This window comes from Geotrypetes seraphini, chromosome 11, assembly GCF_902459505.1.
Source record: "Geotrypetes seraphini chromosome 11, aGeoSer1.1, whole genome shotgun sequence".
NCBI classification, from domain to species: Eukaryota; Metazoa; Chordata; class Amphibia; order Gymnophiona; family Dermophiidae; genus Geotrypetes; species Geotrypetes seraphini.
The window spans coordinates 115,300,896-115,316,946 of NC_047094.1; the positions used below are offsets into that span (position 1 = coordinate 115,300,896).

The 16,051-nt window shown below is 45.1% G+C and overlaps 1 protein-coding gene across 5 annotated transcripts in view; it reads right to left on the bottom strand.

Moving 5' to 3' along the window:
* Positions 1-16,051, bottom strand: part of TTLL9 (tubulin tyrosine ligase like 9) — a 198,731-nt gene that overhangs the window by 74,590 nt on the left and 108,090 nt on the right. For all 5 annotated transcript variants that reach the window (XM_033963248.1, XM_033963243.1, XM_033963247.1 and 2 more), the window contains exons 9-10: positions 3,052-3,139; positions 2,106-2,164 (exon numbers count right to left, since the gene is read on the bottom strand). In XM_033963248.1, coding sequence (XP_033819139.1) covers positions 2,106-2,164; positions 3,052-3,139 — 147 coding nt within the window. The remainder of the gene's footprint in view (positions 1-2,105; positions 2,165-3,051; positions 3,140-16,051) is intronic.

Here is a 16,051-nt window from a genome sequence, read left to right on the forward strand (position 1 = left end):
CTTTCCTCAAGTGGACTACAGTATATTGGTTACTCTGAAATGTATTCTACTCAAGTGGTTAGAGGCTGATGCTCCAGATTTTTCCCTCTGGAGGTGTCGGTTGATTTTCATTTTGCAGTGAGAACGAAGAGACATTCTGGATCTTTCATCTTTCCCAGGGCACTCTTTTCAGCACACATGGGAACCTTTCTGTAACACTATAACTCCCCTGGCTCAGAGTTGCTTACTGAACTGCTAAACCCCACACTTGTATGTTAGTTTTAGTTGCTGTACTTATATGGATTAAATGTCCCATGTTATTGGCTTGATGGAGGACTGAGGTGGGAGAAAGGGAGGTTGGGGGGGCTAAGGGGAGGCTGGGTGGAGGAGGGTATTGGGTGGTGGGCTTTGTTTCATTTCCGCTGTTGGCTTGAAAATTTGAGCCTGTCTATATTCAGTTGTATTTTCTGTACTCTTTTCAGTGTTGAGCTCAATAAAAATCATTTGAAAATAACTAGTGCTTGTGATGCACTAATTCTTCTTGCAGAAGAGCCATGAGGAAGGCTGTTTTCTGCACTACCTTTCCAGGTAATGTGGCAGATCCCAAAGGTTCAAAAGGTTCTTTCATCAACTGGTAGAAGACAATATTAAGGTCTCAAGCTGGAGCTGGAGTTCAAAGTGGAGGCAGAAGGTTAGTGAGACTTCTGAGGAAACGAGAAACTAGAGGGTTATGCAAAACTGGCTGGAAGGTGAGATGGGTGAAAGATGAAAACGCACAGAACTTACCACAGCGTGCAGGAGAGCAGGGCAGCCGAAGAGAGTCGGGAGGCAGCGTCTGGGCTGGGCAGAGCAGCTGAGGAAATCGTGAGGCAGCGGCTGGGCTGAGGAGAGAGAGAGAGAGAGAAAAGGCATCGGAGCAGGCAGGACTTAGAGAAGGGCAGGGCGAGAGATAACCCCGCCCACCCTCCCGACGTCAGAGGGACACCACAGCCGAACTCCCCCTTAAAAGGGGAGGAGCCAACGGCGCGGAGACCACAGCATGCAGGAGAGCAGGGCAGCCGAAGGGAGTCGGGAGGCAGCGGCTGGGCTGGGCAGAGCAGCTGAGGAAATCGCGAGGCAGCGGCTGGGCTGAGGAGAGAGAGAGAGAGAGAGAAGGCATCGGAGCAGGCAGGACTTAGAGAGGGGCAGGGCGAGAGATAACTCCGCCCACCCTCCCGGCGTCAGAGGGACACCACAGCCGAACTCCCCCTTAAAAGGGGAGGAGCCAACGGCGCGGAGACCACAGCGTGCAGGAGAGCAGGGCAGCCGAAGAGAGTCGGGAGGCAGCGGCTGGGCTGGGCAGAGCAGCTGAGGAAATCGCGAGGCAGCGGCTGGGCTGAGGAGAGAGAGAGAGAGAGAGAAGGCATCGGAGCAGGCAGGACTTAGAGAGGGGCAGGGCGAGAGATAACTCCGCCCACCCTCCCGACGTCAGAGGGACACCACAGCCGAACTCCGCCTTAAAAGGGGAGGAGCCAACGGCGCGCGGCCGTTCGGCGCGCGGCGAGCCTTTGCGAAGGGCCTTGAGAAGGGCCAAGGCACTACAGGGTCAGCATACACCAGAGAGGAGTCGGGGAGAGGACACCAGCAGCAGACAGAGAGCTATACCTATGGGAGAGCATTGGCATTCAGGCTCAGAGGACTTCACCAGCAAGTGTGTCTGCATTTACCCTGCTTGTCTCTGGAGAAAGACTTCTCTCTCTATTTAATGCATAAATCATGTATTAAGAGTATCCTATGCTAGGGCACTTTCATTGCTGGTTGAGGTGTCCTTGGAAAAGTAAATCCACATAATTAAATTAACAAAAACACAAACATACACTTGTCATCAAAAATAGTTTTTTTCTTTTTCAAGAACATCTCCCACAGACCTATAGAGCAATGGAATTGCCCTAGCATAGAATATTTTATTTCTCTGAATTTAGCTCAACCCAATTATATTACATATTAATCAAAATAATTGCTACTGCACAACGTAATTAATTGCAATTAAAATTTTTAATGTTCCTGCAGCCCCAATAAATACATACATATATAAATAAGTACAACTTAATATAATTACTCTCATATTTCCTCTCTTCTTCACTTACCTTCTCTGGATCATAGTCTGGAGCTGTTTTCTGTACTGCCACATTTGTGAGATGAATATCTGGGATTGGTTTTGGTGTTAAAGAATTATTGTAATCATCAATAGAAATTTATTCAAATCCCTAAATACATATGATGAGAAGTGGGGAAAGGATACAAATCATGGCTTGTGAAATTCTCCCCAACCCCTTCGTGTGTGTGTGTGTACTGGTGTATAAGGGTGTCCTTGTTTGTATTTTGGGGTGTATGTGTTTGTGTAGTCATGTGAGGGATATTGTATGTTGCTGCAAATGTGCCACATAGGTGGTTACTGCCATAGGAACCGACTTTTCAAAATGATTGGGTGTGCCCAAGCTTCACCCCAGACCCCCACCTCATAATAATAGTAACTGTAATGCCATTTTTCCATTCATATTTCATATACACACACAATATAATCTTATTAACAATGCATAATGGTTAACCACAAAATTAAACTACACAAAGCGCACTGTATGGTGCTTCTCAACATTCATTCCTACCAGAACACTTGACCTTGATCACACATGCAGAACACAGGTAAATGCTATGCAAATACAGAACAACAAACTAAAAGTCATAATATACACAAACGAAACCCTAAGATGCCAGACTCTGCATGTACTACACCACCAGAGAAAAAGAAACATGCACAGTGCAGGCTAATCATGAACTTTCTAAACTTAAAGTTGCGATTCACTTTTCAAGTATCTGTACCGGGGCTCCTTCGGTGACGTCACCCATCAGTGATAATATGCTGCCTGCTTGTCGTGGGATAAGTGTGGTATTGCTTTAAGACCTTGAAACCAGCAGTATAATATAAAAGCTAAAGAAATATTTTAGGTAGTAGGACATATGATTGTCCCTCTCATTAGTTCTAGTAACACACAATATAACAGCTATCAAATTATAGAGTAGAAGTCAGGATACAATGATCACCAATGCTTGCTAGCGTGTAGCGGGTGCTGGAAAAGCGAGCAAAGCCATCTCTATATAGCCAAGCCCTGAGTGGGATATACTGGAAAATAAAAACGGTAACATTAGCTCTAAACAAATTTCTATTGTATGGGAAACAATGAACAAGTCTAGCACTGCATACTTGTAACAGTAACAGAATACAGAAGCAAAGGATCAAAGAACTTGGTAAGAGGAATGGAGCTGGATGAGTTTGAAAGAATGATACATGATAGTACTGCCACAGGCCATCCCTACACTGAGCTATGGTGACAGGTCAAAAGTGTGCGCCGACAAAGGCGTGCTGAGACAACTGAGCGCAAGGCGGAAGCCCTGCACCGAAGAAAAACAGTGTTTTAAGGGGCTCCGACGGGGAGTGGGGGGGGGGAACCGCCCCACTTTACTGAATACAGATCGCGCCGACGTTGGGGGGGATTTGGGGGGTTGTAACCCCCCATATTATACTGAAAACTTCACTTTTTCCCTAAAAAACAGGGAAAAAGTTAAGTTTCCAGTATGAGGGGGATTACAATCCCCCAAACCCCCCACAACGCCTGGCGCGATCTGTATTCAGTAAAGTGGGGGGATTCATCACCAACACCCCCCGTCGGAGCCCCTTAAAACACTGTTTTTCTTCGGCGCGGGCTTCCGCCTTGCGCTCATTTGCGTCGGCGCGCCTTTGTCGGCGCACGCTTTTGACCTGTCACCGTCTTCATAGAAGTTTTTAATAACTTCAAGGATCCGACATGGGCCATGTTTTGATTCATGCAGGGGCCTACGTCAGGGGTCACAGCAGAACACAAATATTGTGAAAAGTAACTTCACTAGTTTTGAGCAGAAGTGATTTTGTTTATACTGCAAATCAGCTATTTGTGGATCAGATACCTAGTGTCAAAGCTTGTGGCAAGGACAAACACAGCAATCAGCTGATTAGCCATCAGCAGTATAAACAAAATTGCTTCTGCTCAGCACTAGTGAAGTTATTTCTCACAATATTTGTGTTTTGCTCTGACCGCTGAGGCAGGCCCCTGCATGAGCTGAAACACAGCCCATGCCAGATCCTTGATTTAAGTTATTAAAGACTTCTTTGAAGACAACATTGTTCACCACATCATTTGCATACCCTGGGTTGATTTGTTTTTTGACTTGTCCCCACTATTTTGGAAAATAACAGAAAATAATGACAAAATATCAGGAAGATATTTAAAAATGAAAAATTATTTATGTCCCTGCTTGATCACTCCAGACATGAGTTTATGTCACCCTGCCAGTAATGGCTGAGAGGGGACAATTTTTAGTGACATCATTGATCACTCCAGACATGAGTTTATGCCACCCTGCCAGTAATGGCTGAGAGGGGACAATTTTTAGTGACATCATTACTGCAAATATAGGAGTAGTTCAGACCAGGCTCCTGCAGATAGTGTCATGTACTGTAATAGTTCAGCAAAATATTAGGCTCCCAGGACAGCAATTGCTCCTCTGCCTCTAGTTAACCAGGATCCCAAGTATTCTCAGGCTCTAGTTCAGCAAAATATTAGGTTCCCAGAACAGTGTTTGCTGCTCCTCTGCCTCTGGTTAAGCAGGATTCCCAGTGGACTTCCAGGATTGAGCAGCTAAGATTTAATGCTAAAAAAGGCAGTCATACAAGAGAATGAATTGCACACCAGGAAGAAAATCTTGCTCATTTGAAGCAGTAACATTGCTGAGTGGAAAGTTTTCTAGTCACTTCAATGATAGCAAAGACTGCAGCTGAGAGGGAAAAAGCATTTACTTACATAGTAATATAGTAAATGACTGCAGATAAAGACCTGGCCCATCCAGTCTGCCCTGTAACTACATGCATTACAATTTCATGATTGTCTTTTTTTTTTTCTTTGTTTCTCTTGGGCTACAAAACTTAGAAGTCCATTTCGGTTCCAACTACTGGAGTTGCTGTTGAAACTTACTCCAGCCTATCCAAACCATCTCCTTTGCGGGATTCAGACTGTGAAAGTTTGCCCATTCATATTCTAGTTGGAGATTCTCTATGTTCATCCCATGCTTTTTTTTTTTAATTCCGTCACAGTTTTCTTCTCCATGATAAAGAATTTCCTAACATTACTCCTAAGTCTACCCATGTCCTTCTTCTCCTCCAGAGTATACATGTTGAGGTGCTCCAGTCTCTTCACGTACTTCTTCGGGCATAGACCCCCAAACATTTTTGTTGCTTTCCTCTGGACTACTTCAAGTCCAATTTTTCCATCTGATAAAAGAGGATGCATGAGCCTGCCCTGTTCCACCCTGGGACCGCCCCAGGTCTGCCCCATTCTGCCCCCTGGGTCCCCCCAGCCCTGCCCCACCCCCAAACCCAGCCCCATACAAACCTCATCTCTTCGGGCCAGCTTTTCAAAACCCAAAGTGCTGGGTTTCTAAAAGAGGAAATGTCCGGGGAAATCCGGACAATTGGTAACCCTAACTTCAAGTCTTCTTATATCCTTGGCCAGATGAGGCCTCTAAAACTGAGCACAATACTCCAAGTGGGGCCTCACCAACGACCTGTACAGGGGCATCAACATCTCCTTTCTTCTGCTGGTTACGCCTCTCTCTATACAGTCTAGCATTCTTCTGGCTACAGCCATTGCCTTGGCACACTGCTTTGTCACCTTCAGATCCTCAGACATTATCATCCCAAGGACCCTCTCCCTGTCCATGCATATCAGCCTCTTGCCTCAGCACATATATCCCCTTGGATTTCTACTCCCTAAATGTACCACTCTGTACTTCTCTGCATTGAATTTTAGTAGCCAGACATTAGATCATTCTTCCAACTTTTGCAGATCCTTTTTCATTTTTCCATTCCCTCCTGTGTATCCCACTGTTACAAATCTTGGAATCATTTGCAAAAAGGCAAACCTTTCCTTCTAACCTTTTCAGCAATATCACTCACAAACATATTGAAAAGAATCGGCCCCAGCACAGATCCTTGAGGCACTCCATTTCTACTGTTAACGCTACCAGATACATGCAGCGCTGCACAGAATCACAAAGAGTAAGAAAACTCACCATTCCTTCCTCCAAACAAAGGGCAGGATTCACTAAAGTCCCAAAATCTATCCGATTCGTGTCCTATCCTTTTCTGAGTCATTGTAGATGATCGATTCAGTAAAGCTTGTCCATTCAAATGATCCAATCATAAACACACTGCCATTAGCGCAGAAACATCGATTGATGCGCATGTTGGTTTTGAAGCACATAATGCATGCGCTAGCTCTTTAGGGCTTCACTGCATAGAAATGGGGCGTGGTTTAATCACGGACGTCATTAGCGGGCTCCGGATGCACCTTCCGCAAAGCATAGTTGTTTGAAAAAAGGCAATATAAGGAAGTCTTCTTACCAACCGTTATTTTTCTGAAGTACTGTTTCAAGCTGTACAAGTGAAGCACGAAGCAACCACTAGCGACACCATGATGTCACATGCAAGTGACAATCTAGCTGGAAGGAAGGGGGGAGGGATAGCTGGCCCTTAAAAGTTATATTTGATTTTGGATTTTTTTTGTTATTTGGCATTGATATTTGAATTGTACAATGCGCAAGGAGAACACAGGGTTAATCCATGATTTTCTCACCATGCGCATTACAAATCCGAAATTCACTCCCACACTCGCTATGCGCATTCCAAAAAAATTAAAAACATATTTCTAACACTTATGTACATGAAAATTGACATATATTTAAAAGTTTAGATATATTTTGGATTTTTGGAGGGGTAGATATATATTTTTAATGGGGTTCTTAACATGCACACATCAGTTACTAGGCAGAAATAGTCGGCGAGGATGTAAACGACTGGTCCTCAGCAGTCATAACTTTTTGGACAGGAAAGACCAGTCGGTTTAGACGAAATGGTTTCATGAATCGACGCGTTAAGAAATTTACTAAAAACTTCACTTTTTCCCTAAAAAACAGAGAAAAAGTTAAGTTTCCAGTATAATGAGGGGGGTTACAACCCCCCAAACTCCCCACAACGCCGGCGTGATCTGTATTCAGTAAAGTGAGGGGTTCCCCACCAACACTCGTCGGAGCCCCTTAAAACACTGTTTTTCTTCGGTGCGGGCTTCCACCTTGCACTCAGTTGTCTCGGCGCGCCTTTGTTGCCGCGCGCTTTTGACTATGAACCCTAATATGTATACCTGAAAAAAATTTTGTCTCCCTTTTTTATATTTCTAGCTATTTGCTCTTCTGCCTGCACTTTCGACAGATATATCTCTCTCTTGGCTTCTTTTATTTTCATCCAGTATTCCTTTCTTGTGCACTTCTTGACTATTTTTGTATTTCATGAATGCAAATTCTTTTGCCTTTATTTTCTCCGCTACTAGATTGGAGAACTATATTGGTTTCCTTTTTCTCTTATTTTTGTTTATTTTCCTCACATAAAGTTCTGTAGCCACTCCTTTCAGCTTGGAACACTGTTTTTCCACTTCCCTTATATCCTCCCTTCCTTTTAGCTCTTTCCTCAGATCCTCCCCCATACTACTAAAATCCACACGTTTGAAACCCAGGACTTTTGAGTTTTGTGTGGCTGCCTTCCACTTTAGCCAAAATGTTTAGCCAAAATATTTGATGACCACTGCCACCCAGGTGGGCACCCACATGGACATTAGTGACACTTTCCCCATTTGTGAGCACCAGATCTAGTATCGCTTTTTCCATCATCACCATTTGTCTGATCAGAGCCTCTTAAAGGGCATCCGCTATCTCCCTACTTCTTTGCGATTCCGCAGAAAGAACTTTCCAATCCACATAACCTGCAGGTACAGATCACCTAGCAACAGCACCTCTCCTTTCTTCCCCAGCTTATGGATATCTGCAACAAGATCTTTATCAATTTGCTGCGATTGAATCAGAGGTCTGTATACAACACCCATCTTCTCTTTTCAAAGCTATCCATATTGCTTCTTCCTCTCCCCATATCCCCTGCATTTCAGTCACTTGGATATCGGTCATAGAGCGCTACTCCTCTACCTTTTTGACCAGCTCTGTCTTTCCTAAAAAGATTATAGTCCAGTATGTTTACATCCCATCCATGGGAATCACTGAATCATGTCTCTGTTTTCGCTACATTATCCAAGTCTGCTTCTAACATCAGGGCTCGTAGATCATGATTTTTGTTGCCTAGATTGCGAGCATTTGTGTTCATTGCTTTTCAGCTACTTTTCAGTGGCAATACTTTCTGTCTAGTTTTTTTTGTTTAGTCTCACTTCCTGTTGTCTTGCTAAGAAGTGTGCAGGTAGTCCCTGATCCTGCTGATGTTTGAGTAGAGCTTTCCCAATATATTGGAGGAAATGCTTAGAGGAAAAGGCAGATTCACACAAATAAGTTGAACCAAAACAGGAGTATACAGTTTCACTGTATCTTCTCAAGTTAGGAAATTTGTCTCTAGGCACTAGCTTCCAAAATGATTCTTGCTCAGCACAGGTCTTGAGAAAAATGTAATTTTTAAGGGTTAATATTTCGTTTTCAAGAGATGGCTTGTTCAATGAATACTTTTACTGATAGCAGCTGCAGTTTCTTTAATGTCTACATCTAATTTGAATGGGTATGACAAGTACTCCACAACTGTTCCAATTTTTTTGAAGTCACAGATCATATTTTCGAATTCCTGGATGACAGATTTCTGTCACATGCTTCTCGTTCTGAAAAACAAAATTTGGATATTGTCCTAGATGGTCCTACGTATTAGGAAAATGATCAAAAGTACTGTTTGCAAGGTCAGTCTTCATTAGCTCAAATTTGCTCTTGTAGGATGAAACTGTACTCATCATCTCGCCAATGCATTTGTTTTTACCTTGTAGTTCAAGGTTCATATCACTTAGTTTGCCTGTAAAGTCAGTGAGAAATACCAGATCACATAACCACTCCTCATCTTCTAACTCTGCTTGATCATCTCCCCTCTCCTTCAAAAACCTTCTTATTTCATTCAGCAAATCACAAAATCTTTGCAGAAATTTGTGTCTACTTACCCACCTCACGTCTGTGTGCAAAATGATTTCTGCTGCCCCTTCATCAAGAGTAAGATTGAAAAGCCTTGCAGGATATTCAAAGATGCCTTAACACACTAAATATAAAAGGGACCCATACAGAAATTATTCCACCTTTCTTCTTGAAACAATTCTTTTCTATTTTCAGTCCATACATCACTGACTTGGTTAGATCTAGTTTAACCATAGGATCCAAGCCATCATTTACCAATTATCAAGGACCATAAAACTAGTATCCAAGAAATTTCAAATTACTGGCCTATAGCTAATTTACCGAAGAAACAATAGACCACAGTGGTTCTCTGCGGAGATCTCAGACCTCATAAAAAAGAAGAAAAGAGCGTTCATCATCTACAAACAATCAGGGAAGCGAGAATCCAAGGAAGACTAAACTAAACTAAACTAAACCTTAAGTTTGTATACCGGATCATCTCCACAGAAGTAGAGCTCGGCACAGTTTACAGGAGTTGGAGTAGAAAGGAAGTACAATGAAAAGTAGAAGGACTTAGAAAGAGGAGTTTAGAGGGACCTCGTATATCGATGAGGGAGGGGTCATTGCATTTTAGAGAAAAGCCAAGTTTTCAAATGTTTGCGGAAGAGTTGGAGGGAAGTCAGGCTCCGAAGCGGGGTAGTAAAGCTGTTCCAGAGTTCGGTGATCCTGAAGAAGAGAGAAGTCCCTAATTTTCCTGCATGGAATATACCTTTTAAAGAGGGGAAGGATAGTTTGAATTTCTGAGTGGATCTGGTGGTGTTGGGATTACAGGAGTTCCAGGATAGTGGAAAAAGGGGAGGCAGGATACCGTGTAGAGACTTGAAGGTTAGGCAGGCGCATTTATAGTGAACCCTAAGGATTACAGGGAGCCAGTGAAGCTTAGACAGAATCGGGGAGACGTGGTCAAATTTGCTTTTTGCGAAGATTAGTTTAGTTGCAGTGTTCTGGATCCGCTGGAGTCTATGAAGGCTTTTCTTTGTCAGGCTTATGTAGATGGAGTTACAGTAATCCAGTCTGGAAAGAATGATGGATTGTACGAGGACAGCAAAGTGATGATGATGGAAGCAGGATCTCACTTTCCTTAACATGTGAAGATTGAAAAAGCATTTTTTTACTAAGGAATTAAGGTGGTCATTGAAGGACAGTGTGGAATCAATGATGATGCCCAGAACTTTGCATGAATGTTCAAGCTGCAATGTGGTGCCAGAGGACAGTGTGATGAGGGTGGTTAGCTGTTCTAATTTTGGGCCGAGCCAAAGTACCGTATTTGCCGGCGTATAAGACGACTTTTTAGTACCTTAAAATCCTCCCCAAAGTCGGGGGTCGTCTTATACGCCGGGTACAGTTTACATGCCCTTACTTGCGCGGCTCTTCTTCTCCCTACCTTCTCTGCTTGCAGCACAGAGCCGAACGGAAGTCTTCCCGACGTCAGCGCTGACGTCGGAGGGGAGGGAGGGCTTAAACAAAGCCCTCCCTCCCTCCGACGTCAGCGCTGACGTCGGGAAGACTTCCGTTCGGCTCTGTGCTGCAAGCAGGGCAGATAAGGAGAAGGAGCGTAGCCTCGCGGTTCGAGTGGCTACCAAGGGAGAGGAGCGGCCCGCCCCGCCCCGCCCCGGGTGCAGCACAGCCGGCCAGGTCCCCTTACTTTTGTGGCACTTCCCCGACCGACCGATAACAGCCCGGGTCCGACAATCCTCCCTGCACTGTAGCCGCGAATCTAAATACCTTCTTACAGCAGCTGTAAGAAGGTAATTTAGATTCGCGGTTAAGGGCAGGGAGGTTTGTCGGATTGGGGCTGTTGTCTGTCGGTCGGTCGGGGAAGTGCCACAAAAGTAAGGGGACCTGGCCGGCTGTGCTGCACCCGGGGCGGTAGAGAAGGTGTGCGGAAGAAGGGGTCATCTTATACGGCGAGTATAACACAAAACTCTATTTTTTAGCTAAAAGTTGGGGGGTCGTCTTATACGCCCAGTCGTCCTATACGCCGGCAAATACGGTAGTTTTGTTTTGGTCTTGTTTAATTTCATTTGTACGGTGAGGGCCCAGGATTGAAGGTTCGATATACATGAAGAGATGTTCTCAGAGAGATTGGTAAGGTTAGAGTCGGTCTCGAGGAGGACAAGGATGTCATCGGCGTAAGTGTAAAGTGTTTCCAAGGGGGACAGTTGAAGGAGTTTCAGGGAGGACATATAAACATTGAAAAGAATCGGGGATAGAGGTGAGCCCTGAGGAACTCCACAAATCGGTTTCCACGGGAGGGATGAGGAGCCATTCATGTTAATGAAGTAGGAGCGGGAACGTAAGAATTTTGAGAACCAATCTAAGACTGTTGAGTTTATGCCAATTTCAGAAAGTTGGAGAATTAGTATATCATGATGGACCATGTCGAAAGCTGCAGAAAGGTAGAATTGAAGAAGAACAGCGAACTTATTGCAAGAGTGAAGATGTTGGATCTTTGAGATTAAACAGGCCAATAGGGATTCGGTGCTGAAGTTGGGTCTGAAGCCATGTTGGTAGGGTAGGAGAATGGAGAATCTTTCAAGATAGGATGAAAGTTGGGTAGATATGATGGACTCCAGCAACTTGGTCAGGAGAGGAATGTTTGCTATTGGGCGATAGCTGGATGGTATGGAGGGGTCTAGATCAGTTTTTTTCAGTAGTGGGGATAGGGCAATGTGTCCCATTTCTGCAGAGAATAGGCCTGAAAGTAAGGCGGAGTTTATAAGTTTGGTGAGAGATGAGATGGCTTGTGTGGGAATTTTCTCGTATAGGTAGGAGGGGAAAGGGTCCAAGGTACAGTTGCAGGATTTCAACTTGAGGCAGTTTGGCAACCTGGGAATCAGAAACGAACTTGAAGGTGGTCCAGGATCTGTCGACTGGAATATGGTTGGCGACGGATAGAGTGGGGTTGGAGTCAGTAGTTACCAGAGAGTTGTAAGAGGGTGCTGGTGGGAACCCTCTTACAACTCTCATTGAAGAATTTTGCTAGATCGTCTGCAGATGGAGAGGAGGGGAGTGTGGTAGTGGAGGATATGGAACGCCTGATGTTGAACAACGTATTACTTTGGTTGTTGGACCTGGAGATTTTGTTACTGTAGTAATTCTTCCTTGCTTTTTTTAGTTCAGTATTGTAAGACTTAATATTAACCCTCCAGGGCTATCTGTCTGTGGGGGATTTAGATTTTTTCCATTTGCGTTCCAGTATTTGACATTTCTGCTTCAGTTCTCTGTAGTATGGAAGGTAGCAAGGGGCCTTGCGGGAGTAGGAGACAGTTTTAGTGGATAGTGGTACGAGGGAGTGGTAGGGGGTCTCAGAGAGGGTGATCCAGGTGTGCCAATTGGATTCAGGGTTTGGAGGGTTAGGAATGGTGGGAATTTGGTTGAGGAATTTGGTCCAGAACAATTCGCTAGCAATTTTTTTTCAGAAGGTAATGGAGTTTGAGGAACGAGGTGGGGACCCAAAGTGAGACATGAAAATGGGGAGGCAAAAAGCCCCAAGGAAGTGGTCAGGCCAAGGGACATGATTCCAATGAGTGTCATCGACTGAAGTTTTGTAATCGGTGAGATCGAGGAAACTGATGATGTCTAGCGTGTTCCCCTTTTCATGGGTTGGAGAGAGTGCTGGTGGGGGGAAGCCTAAAGAGGTGAGGAAGTTATTGAAATCAGTTACATCCTTGTTGGTGGTATCGTTTAGGTGGAGATTAATATCACCGATGATTAGTAATCTATGAAATTTGAGGAAGGCGTTTGTAATCGTGTTGAGGACGGGTTCAGAGGATTTGTTCCAGGGGGATATAATAGTAGGATACCCAGTGGGTGAGGATGGAGTTCGTCGATGACAGAGACTAGCATATATTCTAGAGAGGCATGGTTGCCCTTTTCGACAAGCTGGACATCGAAGAATGATTTGTGGAGGAGTGCCAAGCCACCTCCTTTTCGGTTAATTCTTGGGGAGAAGAGGCCTTGGTAACCGTGAGAACAAAGCTCGTTTTGTGTAAATATGTCGTCTTTTGCAATCCATGATTCTGTGATGAAAAGGAATCCGGGGTCAAGATATTCAAGTAGGTCCTTCAAAATTTGGGTTTTGTTGCATGTGGATCTGGCATTGCAGTAAAGAGACGGGACTGGGGTGAGCGAGTCAAAGGCAAGGTTGGGAAGGTTGGCAGGGGGAATGGGCTTTAAGGAGGCATGATTAGTTCTTTGTGGGTTTTTTTTTTTTGAAAGAATGATTTCGGGTGCACAATAGCGTGGGGATTTTGATGCCTGGGCAAATAGTACCGACATTTATGGGGTCGGGTAAGTTAGGAGAGGGGGGTTTCAGGCAGAGGGTGATATTGGAGGATGTGCAGAGAAGGAGAAGAAGAATCCACGGGTGTGGCTTCATGTTGGGGTTGGGGAGGCCTATGGGAGGGCTAGGAGGCAAGAATAGAGGAAAGTCTTGGCGATTGGGTAGGACTAGAGCAATTAAAAAGAGTCTGGTGGACCTTAGCAATTGGGCAGAGCATAAACAGTTGGATAGAATCTAGTAAAACCTAGAGATTGGGCGGACTTAAGCAACTGAATAGGTTTGGCAATTGGTCAGAACTAGAACAATTAGATAGAATCTGGTAAATCCACTAGCAATTAGAAAGGGCTTACAACAATTAAATAAAAACTGGTGAACTTAGGCAATTGGGCAGAACTTAAACAATTGAAAGAGTCTAGTGATCCTTAGCAGAACTTAAGCAATTAGCAATTGGGCAGAACTTATACGACTTAAACGAATTAAACAATTGGGCAGAACATAAACGAATTAAACTTAAACAAATTGTGCAGAACTTATATGAAGTCGAGCCCGAGCCCGAGTGATCCTACAGACGGGGGCTTGCTGCCTACAACCGGTGCTTAAGCAGGGTCGTGAGGTTTTCCTTTCCCGGCTGGCTGGGGAGGGGAGGTGGACCAAAACTCGGGCAAGGCGAGCAGGGGAACAGTGGCTGATTTCCCTGCAGTGGCTAGGAAGAATAAAGATTTTCTCCCCTGCTGAGTCGGGGGAGGGGTGGAGCAGAGGCCAGGTGCCCTGCTGGAGGGGCTCCCGATGCTGGTCTCGAGTGCCAATGCTGCCTTTTTTTCCAAAGGTTTTCTCCTCTGCTGGATCGGGGGAGGGGTGGAGCAGAGGCCAGGAACCCTGCTGGAGGAGCTCCCGATGCGGGTCTTGAGTGCCAACGCTGCTTTTTTTTTTCAAAGGTTTTCTCCCCTGCTGGATCAGGGGAGGGGTGGAGCAGAGGCTAGGTGCCCTGCTGGAGGGGCTCCCAATGCTGGTCAAGTCAAAAGCGGTCAAAACGGCAGTCAGGGAGGCCAAACTCTGAATGGAGGAGAACCTTGCGAAGAACATCAAGAAGGGCGATAAATCCTTCTTCCGGTATATTAGTGTCAGAAAAAGAAACACAGATGGGATAGTATGCCTTAGGAAACCCGAGGGAACTATGTAGAATCGGACTCCGACAAAGCCAAACTTTTAAATGAATACTTCTGCTCGGTCTTCACTTGTGAGGCGCCGGGATCTGGCCCTCAGCTGTCGACGAGGGAAAACTCGGAAGACCCGTTTCGAAATTTCGAGTTTACGCCCAGCAGTGTCTACGAGGAGCTATCAAGACTCAAGGTGAACAAAGCTATGGGACCGGACAAACTACACCCCAGGGTGCTCAGGGAATTGAGTGACGCCCTGGCGGAACTGTTATCCGCGCTCTTCAATCTTTCCCTAAGTACAGGAAGAGTCCCTTTGGATTGGAAAATGGCTAACGTCATTCCACTCCACAAAAAGGGATGCAGGACGGAGGCTGAGAATTATAGACTGGTGAGTTTCACATCGATAGTGAGTAAACTTATGGAAACACTAATCAAATGCCAATTGGATACGATCCTGAATGAGGAGAATCTACGAGATCCCCATCAACATGGTTTTACGAAGGGTAGGTCCTGCCAATCAAATCTGATCAGCTTATTTGACTGGGTAATAAGAAAGCTGGATATAGGGGAGTCCCTGGACGTTGTGTACTTGGACTTCAGCAAATCGTTTGATAGCGTCCCACACCGCAGGTTATTGAGCAAGATGGGTTCAATGGGACTGGGTGAAACATTAACCGCATGGGTTAGGGACTGGCTTAGAGGTAGACTTCAGAGGGTAGTGGTAAACGGTACCTTCTCCGATACGACGGAGGTGATCAGCGGAGTGCCGCAGGGCTTGGTCTTGGGCCCGATCCTATTTAACATCTTCGTAAGAGACTTGGCTGAGGAGCTTCAAGGTAAAATTACATTATTCACTGATGACGCCAAACTATGCAACATAGTAGGCAACCGCACAACAGATGAAAGCACAGTGCCCGACAAAAGCTCAATGCCCGACAGTATGACGCAGGACCTACTCCTGCTGGAGCATTGGTCAAAGACTTGGCAACTAAGTTTCAATGCCAAAAAATGCAAGGTCATGCACCTTGGCGGCAAAAATCCATGCAGGACTTACACCCTAAATGGTGAGATCCTAGCAAGGACTGTAGCAGAACGTGACTTGGGGGTGATCATTAGCGAAGACATGCCAATCAAGGGCTAGACAAATCATGGGCTGTATCCGTAGAAGTTTCGTCAGCCGTAAGCCCGAGGTCATAATGCTGTTGTACAGATCCATGGTGAGACCCCATCTGGAATACTGTGTACAATTCTGGAGGCCGCATTACCAAAAAGATATGCGGAGAATTGAGTCGGTTCAGCGAATGGCCACCAGGATGGTCTCAGGACTCAAGGATCTCCCGTATGAGGAATGACTGGGTAAGTTGCAGCTGTACTCACTCGAGGAATGCAGAGAGAGGGGTGATATGATCGAGACATTCAAATATGTCACAGGTCGTATCAAGGTGGAAGAGGATCTCTTTTTCCTTAAAGGACCCACGGTAAGAAGAGGTCATCCGTTGAAAATCAGGGGTGGGAAATTTCA